The 13,747-nt window shown below is 50.6% G+C and overlaps 1 protein-coding gene across 2 annotated transcripts in view; it reads left to right on the forward strand.

The window, feature by feature from the left end:
* Window positions 1-13,747, forward strand: part of LOC137521990 (basal cell adhesion molecule-like) — a 129,839-nt gene that overhangs the window by 65,663 nt on the left and 50,429 nt on the right. For both annotated transcript variants that reach the window (XM_068241978.1, XM_068241979.1), the window contains exon 3: window positions 10,866-11,070. In XM_068241978.1, coding sequence (XP_068098079.1) covers window positions 10,866-11,070 — 205 coding nt within the window. The remainder of the gene's footprint in view (window positions 1-10,865; window positions 11,071-13,747) is intronic.

Below are 13,747 nucleotides of genomic sequence, written 5' to 3' on the forward strand. Positions count from 1 at the left end.
TTTGAAAATAAAGGTGCATTTTTCCGTTTTGCATCGATCACTATTTACAAGTTTAAAATAAAAAAAAGTATAGAAATATTTCATCTTTACATTGATATTTAAAAAGTTTAGACCCTTAGGTAAATATTTGCATTTTTTTTTATTATTGTAATGTTTTTTGTTTGTTCTTTTTATATGAAACATTTTATTTGGGTATTTTTTGGGAGGGTGGGATCTAAACAGAACTTTTATAATGTAAATGTGTGTTAAGGCTTTTTTTTTTTTTACTTTTAGTTGTAGTTTTACTTTTTGGCCACAAGATGGCGACCATGAGTTTTTACATGACGTCACTCTAAGCGTAACATACGCTTAGAGGGACGTATGGGGGACGCAACAGCCAGAAAAAGCGGAGCTTCTGAGAGAAGCTGTCGCTTTTTCAGCGGGGGAGAGGAATCAGTGATCGGGCACCATAGCCCGATTCACTGATTCGTGGGCTAACGATCTGCGGCCAGGAGCGCGCGTGATCGGCCGCGGGACCGCACATGGCCTCCTGGGCGTAGCTAGTACGTCCAGGAGGCCAAAGTAGTTAAAGACCTCGGGCTCAGTTCAAGTTAAGGGTCGAAGTGTCAGACCAAGAAAATTCTTGTATAAACTGACGCGACGAATGGTGAGAACAGTCAGAGTCAACCCACAGACCAGCACCAAAGACCAACAACATCATCTTGCTGCACATGGAGTCACTGTGCATCGTTCAACCATTCGGTGCACTTTACACAAGGAGATGCTGTATGTGAGAGTGATGCAGAGGAAGCCTTTTCTCCGCCCACAGCACAAACAGAGCCGCTTGAGGTATGCTAAAGCACATTTGGATAAGCCAGCTTCATTTTGGAATAAGGTGCTGTGGACTGATGAAACTAAAATTGAGTTATTTGGGCACAACAAGGGGTGTTATGCATGGAGGAAAAACAACGCAGCATTCCAAGAAAAACACCTGCTACCTACAGTAAAATATGGTGGTGGTTCCATCATGCTGTGGGGCTGTGGGGCCAGTGCAGGGACTGGGAATCTTGTCAAAGTTGAGAGGCGCATGGATTCCATTCAGTATCAGCAGATTCTGGAGACCAATGTCCAGGAATCAGTGACAAAGCTAAAGCTGTGCCGGGGCTGGATGTTTCAACAAGACGACCCTAAACACTGCTCAAAATCCACTAAGGCATTCATGCAGAGGAACAAGTACAGCGTTCTGGAATGGCCACCTCAGTCCCCAGACCTGAATATAATTGAAAATCTGTGGTGTGAGTGAAAGAGAGCTGTCCATGCTCGGAAGCCATCAAACCTGAATGAACTAGAGATGTTTTGTAAAGAGGAATGGTCCAAAATACCTTCCACCAGAATCCAGACTCTCGTTGGAACCTACAGGAAGCATTTAGAGGCTGTAATTTCTGCAAAAGGAGGATCTTCTAAATATTTCATTTTTTTTTATGCACCTGCCTAATTTTGTTTAAACAATTATTGCACACTTTCTGTAAATCCAATAAACTTCATTTCGTTTCTCAAATATTACTGTGTGTGTCTTCTGTATGATATATTTAACTGACATTTTTTATCGTAACAACCAGCCATTCATACAGGAAAATCATAACGATTAAAAACATTGCCCAAACTTTCGCATCCCACTGTAGTTCAGGGTAACCGTAACCCCCTCCCCCGCCTCAGCGTTTCCTCGTCTGAGATGAGTGGCCGTCTCTTCCTCTCCGCCAGTGACGTCACGTGACCAGACTCCTGCTGGAACAATAGTTCAGGGTAACCATAACCCCCTCCCCCGCCTCAGCGTTTCCTCATCTGAGATGAGCGGCCGTCTCTTCCTCTCCGCCAGTGACGTCACATGACCAGACTCCTGCTGGAACAATAGTTCAGGGTAACCGTAACCCCCTCCCTGCCTCAGCGTTTCCTCGTCTGAGATGAGCGGCCGTCTCTTCCTCTCCGCCAGTGACGTCACATGACCAGACTCCTGCTGGAACAATAGTTCAGGGTAACCGTAACCCCCTCCCTGCCTCAGCGTTTCCTCGTCTGAGATGAGCGGCCGTCTCTTCCTCTCCGCCAGTGACGTCACATGACCACACTCCTGCTGGAACAATAGTTCAGGGTAACCGTAACCCCCTCCCCCGCCTCAGCGTTTCCTCGTCTGAGATGAGTGGCCGTCTCTTCCTCTCCGCCAGTGACGTCACGTGACCAGACTCCTGCTGGAACAATAGTTCAGGGTAACCATAACCCCCTCCCCCGCCTCAGCGTTTCCTCGTCTGAGATGAGCGGCCGTCTCTTCCTCTCCGCCAGTGACGTCACATGACCAGACTCCTGCTGGAACAATAGTTCAGGGTAACCGTAACCCCCCTCCCCCGCCTCAGCGTTTCCTCGTCTGAGATGAGCGGCCGTCTCTTCCTCTCCGCCAGTGACGTCACATGACCAGACTCCTGCTGGAACAATAGTTCAGGGTAACCGTAACCCCCTCCCTGCCTCAGCGTTTCCTCGTCTGAGATGAGCGGCCGTCTCTTCCTCTCCGCCAGTGACGTCACATGACCAGACTCCTGCTGGAACAATAGTTCAGGGTAACCGTAACCCCCCTCCCCCGCCTCAGCGTTTCCTCGTCTGAGATGAGCGGCCGTCTCTTCCTCTCCGCCAGTGACGTCACATGACCAGACTCCTGCTGGAACAATAGTTCAGGGTAACCGTAACCCCCCTCCCCCGCCTCAGCGTTTCCTCGTCTGAGATGAGCGGCCGTCTCTTCCTCTCCGCCAGTGACGTCACATGACCAGACTCCTGCTGGAACAATAGTTCAGGGTAACCGTAACCCCCCTCCCTGCCTCAGCGTTTCCTCGTCTGAGATGAGCGGCCGTCTCTTCCTCTCCGCCAGTGACGTCATGTGACCAGACTCCTGCTGGAACAATAGTTCAGGGTAACCGTAACCCCCTCCCTGCCTCAGCGTTTCCTCGTCTGAGATGAGCGGCCGTCTCTTCCTCTCCGCCAGTGACGTCACGTGACCAGACTCCTGCTGGAACAATAGTTCAGGGTAACCGTAACCCCCTCCCCGCCTCAGCGTTTCCTCGTCTGAGATGAGCGGCCGTCTCTTCCTCTCCGCCAGTGACGTCACATGACCAGACTCCTGCTGGAACAATAGTTCAGGGTAACCGTAACCCCCTCCCTGCCTCAGCGTTTCCTCGTCTGAGATGAGTGGCCGTCTCTTCCTCTCCGCCAGTGACGTCACGTGACCAGACTCCTGCTGGAACAATAGTTCAGGGTAACCGTAACCCCCTCCCCCGCCTCAGCGTTTCCTCGTCTGAGATGAGCGGCCGTCTCTTCCTCTCCGCCAGTGACGTCACATGACCAGACTCCTGCTGGAACAATAGTTCAGGGTAACCGTAACCCCCTCCCTGCCTCAGCGTTTCCTCGTCTGAGATGAGTGGCCGTCTCTTCCTCTCCGCCAGTGACGTCACATGACCAGACTCCTGCTGGAACAATAGTTCAGGGTAACCGTAACCCCCCTCCCCCGCCTCAGCGTTTCCTCATCTGAGATGAGCGGTCGTCTCTTCCTCTCCGCCAGTGACGTCACATGACCAGACTCCTGCTGGAACAATAGTTCAGGGTAACCATAACCCCCTCCCCCGCCTCAGCGTTTCCTCGTCTGAGATGAGCGGCCGTCTCTTCCTCTCCGCCAGTGACGTCACATGACCAGACTCCTGCTGGAACAATAGTTCAGGGTAACCGTAACCCCCTCCCCGCCTCAGCGTTTCCTCGTCTGAGATGAGCGGCCGTCTCTTCCTCTCCGCCAGTGACGTCATGTGACCAGACTCCTGCTGGAACAATAGTTCAGGGTAACCGTAACCCCCTCCCCGCCTCAGCGTTTCCTCGTCTGAGATGAGCGGCCGTCTCTTCCTCTCCGCCAGTGACGTCACGTGACCAGACTCCTGCTGGAACAATAGTTCAGGGTAACCGTAACCCCCTCCCCGCCTCAGCGTTTCCTCGTCTGAGATGAGCGGCCGTCTCTTCCTCTCCGCCAGTGACGTCACATGACCAGACTCCTGCTGGAACAATAGTTCAGGGTAACCGTAACCCCCTCCCTGCCTCAGCGTTTCCTCGTCTGAGATGAGTGGCCGTCTCTTCCTCTCCGCCAGTGACGTCATGTGACCAGACTCCTGCTGGAACAATAGTTCAGGGTAACCGTAACCCCCTCCCTGCCTCAGCGTTTCCTCGTCTGAGATGAGCGGTCGTCTCTTCCTCTCCGCCAGTGACGTCACATGACCAGACTCCTGCTGGAACAATAGTTCAGGGTAACCGTAACCCCCTCCCTGCCTCAGCGTTTCCTCGTCTGAGATGAGCGGTCGTCTCTTCCTCTCCGCCAGTGACGTCACATGACCAGACTCCTGCTGGAACAATAGTTCAGGGTAACCGTAACCCCCTCCCTGCCTCAGCGTTTCCTCGTCTGAGATGAGCGGCCGTCTCTTCCTCTCCGCCAGTGACGTCACATGACCAGACTCCTGCTGGAACAATAGTTCAGGGTAACCGTAACCCCCCTCCCCCGCCTCAGCGTTTCCTCGTCTGAGATGAGCGGCCGTCTCTTCCTCTCCGCCAGTGACGTCACATGACCAGACTCCTGCTGGAACAATAGTTCAGGGTAACCGTAACCCCCTCCCTGCCTCAGCGTTTCCTCGTCTGAGATGAGCGGCCGTCTCTTCCTCTCCGCCAGTGACGTCACATGACCAGACTCCTGCTGGAACAATAGTTCAGGGTAACCGTAACCCCCTCCCTGCCTCAGCGTTTCCTCGTCTGAGATGAGCGGCCGTCTCTTCCTCTCCGCCAGTGACGTCACATGACCAGACTCCTGCTGGAACAATAGTTCAGGGTAACCGTAACCCCCTCCCTGCCTCAGCGTTTCCTCGTCTGAGATGAGCGGCCGTCTCTTCCTCTCCGCCAGTGACGTCACATGACCAGACTCCTGCTGGAACAATAGTTCAGGGTAACCGTAACCCCCTCCCTGCCTCAGCGTTTCCTCGTCTGAGATGAGCGGCCGTCTCTTCCTCTCCGCCAGTGACGTCACGTGACCAAACTCCTGCTGGAACAATAGTTCAGGGTAACCGTAACCCCCTCCCTGCCTCAGCGTTTCCTCGTCTGAGATGAGCGGCCGTCTCTTCCTCTCCGCCAGTGACGTCACGTGACCAGACTCCTGCTGGAACAATAGTTCAGGGTAAATGTTTAACAACTGTACGAGTTGACTTGTTTATTCCTCTATAACTCTCAGAAGCCGTTTTTAGCCCTCCGTAAAACGATTGTACTGAGTTTGCCGTCGGTAACAGTGAAAAGTTTTGGCCCTGTGATCCCGGCTGTTGTTGCGCCGGAGCAAGCTGTGGAAACGCATTACAGCTTTCTTCACTTTCAAAACAAATACGGATAGGCGTTGGGCTCATAGTTATAGGTAAAAGTTAGTGAGAGTAGAGCGGAGGCTGCCATCTTCATTCCCTTATAAACCATGCTGGTTGCCTGGCTTGCCTGCTGAGCTCTTGACTTTAGTTGTGTTTGAGTCACAGCCCTGGAACAAGCATGCAGCCAGTGGAGTCACAACATCTGATCTTAGGGCTGGAACCCACTACTAGGCTTAAGCAGCACTTTTAAATTGCGCAAGATTCCTAGGGCGATTGCGATCGTGTTTCGCTCTGATTTGGAAGCGCTGTGCTGTAAACTGTGAGCACTTCCGATTAGGCTTTTTTTGGGGGGGGGGGGGGATAAACGTTTTTACTTTTTATACTTGCCGGTTACATGTTCTGGCTTCCGTACATAGCCCCGCCCCTAAAGGAAGAGGTCATAGGTACTTCTCTAGGACCAATCAGAGAGGCGCCTGTGATCTCTTCTGCTAGGGGGGCGGGGCTATGGACGGAAGCCAGACATCGGGACACCCGGTAAGTATAAATAGCTTTATTTAAATTTACAAACGCTCGGCCCTTAAATGGCTACAAAATTGCATCTATACTTAGCATTGAGCATAGAAATGTCCTGTGATTGCAATGAACCCCAATCGCAATCCCACTGGTGGGTTCAGCCCCATTTAGATACTTTAGCAAAGTGTTTTTTTTTTTTTTGGAATTGTCAGCAATCCCAAAATGCCCTAGTGGGTCCAACCCTAAATGCTCATTCTGGCCCAATGATTTGTAGTATTAACTTTCCTGGGGCTTCCTCCAGCCCCCCGCAGGTCTGTCCGGTCCGCACTGTTGTGCTGCTGTTCGCCCAATTGGCCCAGTGGCGGGGGAAGCGCATGCGTGGTCTGGCCTCGTGCCCCCTCGATCGCGCTCCCGTTGTTGTGAGGGTTCTGTGCCTGTGGAGTAGCAAGTTTTACAAACTATGCATGCGCAGAATCCTGCCGGCCACATGAGCGCCACCAAAGAGACTCGCATGGCTGGGACAGCACGATGCAACCGACCAGGAGGACAGAGAGGGACCTGAGGGGCTGCAGAGGGCTGGAAGAAGCCCCAGTAAGTAAGTTTCAACTATTTTTTTGTATTTCCCTTTAGTGAAACACATACAATTAATTAGAAGTTTATTTTCACTTTAAGCTTGATTTAAATTGTGTGACCTTTAGCCAGCTTTCCAAGGCAAGTGTAAACTGCTGGGGAGTGTGTCACTGTAGTAGAAAACAGGGAGACACAACAGGATGCTCCCTCAGCTTTCCCCTGACTCGTGCCACTACTTCTGTCATTAAATGGGCGGTTCTGGGCAGGGAAGATGAAGCACCACAGATGCGGCCTTTTCCACAAGGGAATGATGTAACACAGTCAGATGAGATCCACAGAACATGTAACAGGGCAGCAGCTGGCGTCAGACACAAGTGGATGTAACAGGGCAGCAGCTGGCGTCAGACACAGGTGGATGTAACAGGGCAGCAGCTGGCGTCAGACACAGGTGGATGTAACAGGGCAGCAGCTGGGGTCAGACACAGGTGGATGTAACAGGGCAGCAGCTGGCGTCAGACACAGGTGGAAGTAACAGGGCAGCAGCTGAGGTCAGACACAGGTGGATGTAACAGGGCAGCAGCAGGGGTCAGACAGAGGTGGATGTAACAGGGCAGTAGCAGGCGTCAGACACAGGTGAATGTAACAGGGCAGCAGCTGGGGTCAGACAGAGGTGGAAGTAACAGGGCAGCAGCTGGGGTCAGACAGAGGTGAATGTAACAGGGCAGCAGCTGGCGTCAGACACAGGTGGATGTAACAGGGCTGCAGCTGGGGTCAGACACAGGTGGCTATAACAGGGCAGCAGCAGGGGTCAGACAGAGGTGGATGTAACAGGGCAGCAGCTGAGGTCAGACAGAGGTGCATGTAACAGGGCAGCAGCTGATGTCAGACAGAGGTGGAAGTAACAGGGCAGCAGCTGGGGTCAGACAGAGGTACATGTAACAGGGCAGCAGCTTAAGTCAGACAGAGGTGGAAGTAACAAGGCAGCAGCTGGGGTCAGACAGAGGTGGCTATAACAGGGCAGCAGCAGGGGTCAGACAGAGGTGAATGTAACAGGGCAGCAGCTGGGGTCAGACAGGTGGATGTAACAGGGCAGCAGCTGAGGTCAGACAGAGGTGGAAGTAACAGGGCAGCAGCTGGGGTCAGACAGAGGTGAATGTAACAGGGCAGCAGCTGGGGTCAGACAGAGGTGCATGTAACAGGGCAGCAGCTGAGGTCAGACAGAGGTGGAAGTAACAGGGCAGCAGCAGGGGTCAGACAGAGGTGAATGTAACAGGGCAGCAGCTGGGGTCAGACAGGTGGATGTAACAGGGCAGCAGCTGAGGTCAGACAGAGGTGGAAGTAACAGGGCAGCAGCTGGGGTCAGACAGAGGTGAATGTAACAGGGCAGCAGCTGGGGTCAGACAGAGGTGCATGTAACAGGGCAGCAGCTGAGGTCAGACAGAGGTGGAAGTAACAGGGCAGCAGCAGGGGTCAGACAGAGGTGGAAGTAACAGGGCAGCAGCAGGGGTCAGACAGAGGTGAATGTAACAGGGCAGCAGCTGAGGTCAGACAGGTGGACAGCCATATTTCCCGTAGCTCCAGGGCAGCAGTTGTAGAATAGAAAGAAATGAGGACCTGTAATTATAGAGTGTACGCTTCCAGCCTGGCCACATGGAATACAGTCCTGTCCCATTTCCATGCCTGGAGGAACGCTAGACAAGAAGGCAGAATAAATCTTTAACCTCTAGATTGCCAGCTTTTTTTTAGCTTCCTGCCAGTGCCAGCTGTGTTTGTTCTGTGTTTATTAAATGTCTTCCCCAAATCTACACGTACCAAACTCCACATCAGGCCTGGAACCCACTACAAAACGCAAGCGCAATCCCAAGCGATTTTAATTAGCATTCTGTAAGCGATTCATGAGCGTTTTCCGGTGTAAGTAAAGTGTAAGCTTTTTGCCAGCGATTGTGATCGCAATTTGCGATTAGCGATTCTAATTCTCATTGGTCCTTTCAATTTATTTACATTTTTTTTTTACAGTTTGCAGTAGTTTAAAATCACACACAGATTGCTATGTGTATCGATTCATGAACGATTTCCCGGCGCTTCAATACTTTACACTGAAGCGAAAACGCTCCCAGAATGCTGCATCTCCTGCGATTTTGCGAATCACAATCGCTACTGTGGATTGTGTTGCATTTATTTACATTAGCAGAGCGTTTAGGGAAATCGCTAGCAGTTTAAAGCGCTCTCTAAATGCTCAAAGCACCCTAGTGGGTTCCAGGCCTGAGTCAGTAGGATTGTTATTGGGGTGCAAATAGATGTGAGATCATTGAGAACTATGCTAATTATTATGCTACAGAATGATGCTAATTAGAGGAAGCCCACACAAACATTGGGGGGGAGGACATACAAACTCCATGCAGATGGTGTTCTGGTGGGTAAACCGAGGTGAACGCCATGCTTCTCTGCAATGCTTGTTGTTTCCTGTTGGATCAGGGGGCTGTTATAGCTGTATTTTTATCATCCAATCTCAGCAGGGTAATGGTAAGTCTAAAGGGGCCCATACACCTAACGATTTTCCCGCCGATATACAGCAGATTCGATCACTGTGATCAAATCTGCTGTGAAATTGTTGCGCTGACAGAACGATCGATTTCCGTCCGAAATCAATCGTTCCCGTTGATTCCCGTCGATCCGTCCGTGCGGAAGATTTTTCTCGGTCGCCGGCAGGTTGGGAGTGCGTTGATAGCGGCGTTTGAGTGCCCGACGACCGACGCAATACAGCGGGTATACATTACCTGTTCCGGCCGGCGCGAGTCTCCGCTGTCAGCGCTGTCTTCTTCTCCGCTGGGTTCCGGGTTCCAGACCGGCTGGCTTCACTTCCTGTTCCGGCAGGAAGTTTAAACAGTAGAGCGCCCTTTAGTGTTTAAACTTCCCCAGACAGAAAGAAGTGAAGCCAGCCGGAACCCGGAGCCCAGCCGGAACCCTGCTCCGACGCGCGCCGGCGGAGGTAATGAATGGGTTGTGGGGGGGGGGGGGGCAGCGGCAGCACCACCACAGATTGTGAACGGTTTCATGCTGAAATCGATTCACGATCTGTTTTGCAGTAAAGGCAGCCATACGATCCCTCTCTGATCAGATTCGATCAGAGAGGGATCTATCTGTTGGTCGATCTGATGGCAAATCGACCAGTGTATGGCCACCTTTACAGGTATATCACATTCAATGGAAACTTTAGTTTCATTGAAAAAATGCAGCCCAACCAGCTGAGCTCTACACAATGTGATGATGAATGACAAACGTTATTTTAGCCTACTGTTGTTTTACTTCCATGTAACAAAACAAACCCCATTCTAGAGTATTCGCTGGCTGATGAGTGGCAATGTTTGCTGCCAGTCAGTAGATTAGTGCAGCTGTTCAAAAAGAGCTGCAAGTGCTTCTGCTTTGTGCAGCCAATTACTAATACAGGAAGCCTGCCGGTCTGCACTTTAAACAGACAACCGTTGTTGTCGTGGTGACAGGATGGTGTGATAGGGGACTGCCATGGGTTTTTGGAAACCTTCGCTTGCATGCAAGCTGTTATGGAACGATAGATTTTCATACTTTTAAGGAGGAACTTTGAAGGGAACCTAAACTGAGAGTGATATGGATATTTCCTGTTAAACAATACCAGTTGCCTTGCTGCCCTGCTGATCTCTTTGGCTGCAGTAGTGGCTGAATCACACACCTGAAACAAGCATGCAGCTAATCCAGTCTGACTTCAGTCAGAGCACCTGATCTGCTGCATGCTTGTTCAGGGGCTGTGGCTGCAAGTATTAGAGACACAGAATCAGCTGGAGAGTCAGGAAACTGGTATTATTTTAAAAGGAAAAATCCATATCCTTCTCAGTTTGGGTTCCCTTTAACCAAAGATTGAACTTCATCCCAATCAGCAGCTGATATCCCCTTTTACATGAGAAATCTATTCCTTTTCTCAAATTGATCATCAGGGGGCGCTGCATGGCTGATATTGTGGTGAATTCCTCCCACGGTGTGATGTCAGGACCATGGTCCTGGCAGTTTCCTGTCTGTGGACCTCGTTGCATTGTGGGAAATAGCTGCTTTTTCCAACTGCCAAGCAAGCAATATCTCCCCGTGTGCATAGAACTCTCAGTAATGAACCTTCTGTACAGATCACCTGGCAGAACTAAAGATGTCATCACCAGTGATACATTTCAGAATGTAAATTAGAGAGAGGAAAGATTTGGGCAAACACTGACTAAATAATCTATATGTTATTTTCACTACAGGTCCTCTTTACATTGCAGAATGCCGTGTGCAGCTCTAGTCTATGTGAATAAACGTGTTATAAGGAAAGTAGCTTTTACCTTCGAAAGAGGTTGATAACGATTTTTCTCGGCCCCGTTTCAGTGGATGAAGTCCTGGATCCAGCTTGACGTCGGCCGCTTCATGCGTTGCTGGTACTTCGCAGTGAACATTTCTCGCAATGACGATCGCCTGCTCCTTCACCTCAGTGACATCTCTGAGTGGCAGAACGGGCCATACCGCTGTGTGGGCACCGGCAACCAGACCACCGACACGGACGTGTCTGAGAACATTACCATCCCTGTCATCTGTAAGTATAACTCTTCCTCCTCTTCACCATCCAAGGCGTGTACTATAGGGGGCTGTGCCATTTCACTCAATTTTTTTATTTGATGCAGCTGTTCAAGAGAAATTCCCCTTCAAAACATCAGTCATGTGACCCAGAGACTCTAACCACGCCCACCCCCTTCCTGTGTTAGAGAGGAACTCTTTGTGGGCCAGCATGGCTGCTCATCCCAAATATATACTGATAAGTCTTTTGGTTCCCTGAAAAAAATTGCTTTGGCATAACTAGGACTGTGGTAGGGATTAGAGTGTAAGCTCTTCTGGGGAAAGTGGGCAACCATTTTAGTTTTTTGTGTTACAATGAATGCCTCAGTTACAAGGTCTGCCCAGACAGTTCAGTTGTGGGTGGATGCCAACATACTCAGTCATCCACAGACAAGTTGGCTTGTATGTTCTGTGAAACGCGGTGGCCAGTATGGCTGTTCAGGCCTCCACATCTAGAACTCTCACAGAGACAGAGAAGGGAAATCATTGGGGCTGTAGGCAGTGCATTTTCCCATTAACAGTAAATTACTTAACTAATAAACAAAAAAGACCAAAAACTTCCTTCCGGTTGGCAGTAAAGGCTGTGTCAATTCTTTATTGGATAAAACATTTACGGCTAAATAAATACTTTATTAAAAATGCACTACAACTTTGAAAGATACCAGTATTAAAATATACCAACTTATCTGACCAACGTGGACCAGGTAAGTATTTCAAAAATTCTTTAATTAAAAAGACCCCTTAGCTGTATAAACTGATCGATGCACTTGGCACGACAATCTTCTCCTTCTCTTTTTTGTTTTTTTTTTTGTTTATTAAGGGCCTGTTTCCACTAAACACAATTTTTCTGATGCAGATTTTCCCATAGGCATTCATTGGAGTCCGTTTTTCTGCATCCAATCTGCATGTAGTGGAAACAGGCCCTTAAAGAGGAACTGTAACGACAAAACGGCCCCTGGGGGGTACTCACCTCGGGTGGGGGAAGCCTCAGGATCCTAATGAGGCTTCCCACGCCGTCCTCCATCCCTCAGGGGTCTCGTTGCGGCCCTCCGTACAGCCGTGACGCAATATTTACCTTCCTGGCTCCTGCGCAGGCGCTCTGATGGCTGTCGGCGCTGAAGTAGGCGGAAATACCCGATCGCCGTCGGGTCTGCTCTACTGCACAGGTGCAAGTCTCCGGCAAGTTTCCGCCGCCTGCGCAGTAGAGCGGACCCGACGGAGATCGGGTATTTCCGTCTACTTCGGAGCTGAGAGCAGCCACAGCGCCCCCGCTGGAGCCAGGAAGGTAAATATTGAAGCTACAGTCGGGTCTGTTGCCGGCTGTTCTGAGGGCTGCAGCGAGACCCCCGTGGGACAGAGGACGGCGTGGGAAGCCTCATTAGGATCCGGAGGCTTCCCCCACCCGAGGTGAGTACCCCCCAGGGGAGGTTTTTGTTGTTACAGAGTCTCTTTAAGGGTTTGGGTCAGTGTGAGCTTGTCCACAACCGCTGAGGATTACTGCAGGTGAGGTGGCTATGAACCCCTCTTTATATACCATAACCTGCCACCCTATTCGCTGGAAAAAAAACCCCAAAAAACTGCGCAACAACTACCTCAACAGCCAATCAACTGAATTTGTCTACCGGCCTACCTAGCTGACTACTATCCAATCAGCTGAGGCCTAATTCCAGCAGAGGGAAGGTTAACCGATCCCTTGCCTGCCACAGGCCCCACGATGAGCTTAATTTATAATATAATTATATAATATATTTATAATTTATAATACAGCTCTTATGAGCCGCATTCTACATACTTGAATATGCAATAAGAGAGACTACCAGTAGGTGTCACTCTTAACAAACTGTAATTACAATCCTCCACCCTGCTACAAGAATTGGGTATCTCATCCCTCCCCATAGCAACAGTATACATCGCTCAGCTGTTGCCGAGAGACACACCTGTACGAGCTCCTGCTCCCCTTTCACATAGCCATTTCCCCACACCATGACAAGTGTGGACTTTTTAATCCCCCCCCCCCCCCTTAATAAGTGTGGGCTGTATAACCCTACCCCACCCTCCCCCACACCTATTATAACCTCAACTACCCGAGGTGAGAGGGGATATGGAGGCTGCCATATTTCTTTCCTTTTAAGCAATACCAGTTGCCTGGCTGTCCTGCTGATCCTCTGCCTCTCATACTGTTAGCTATAGCCCCTGCATATGCAGGTCATATGTTTCTGAACAAAGTGGAATTAGCTGCATGCTTGTTTCTGGTATGTGATTCACACACTACTGGTGCATGCAAGATCAGCAGAACAGCCAGGCAACTGGTATTGTCTAAAAGGAAACCAATATGGCAGCCTCCCTATCCCTCTCACCTCGGGTTCACTTGCTGCTCTGCTGGGCTGTCGTCGTGGAGGAATGGCTGCTTTGTATGCTGGAGCTGGCTTCTCACCCCTGGTTCTGCTGATGTGTTTATCTGTGGTGACTATGTAGATAAAGGCTGGACCCCGGCGCCCTCTATCTGGAGGGGGGTGACGGCGTCCCCATAGTGTCTCTAGTCCTGGTAGTGTTTAGCAGGAGCGCCGCAGCCTGAGCACGGCTCCCGGGGCCGCACATCACAGGCCGCATCTTTCATCTAAAGGGCACGGGGAGGCCCGACAACGTGAGGAACACAA

The sequence above is a fragment of the Hyperolius riggenbachi genome, chromosome 6, assembly GCF_040937935.1.
Source record: "Hyperolius riggenbachi isolate aHypRig1 chromosome 6, aHypRig1.pri, whole genome shotgun sequence".
Lineage (NCBI taxonomy): Eukaryota > Metazoa > Chordata > Amphibia > Anura > Hyperoliidae > Hyperolius > Hyperolius riggenbachi.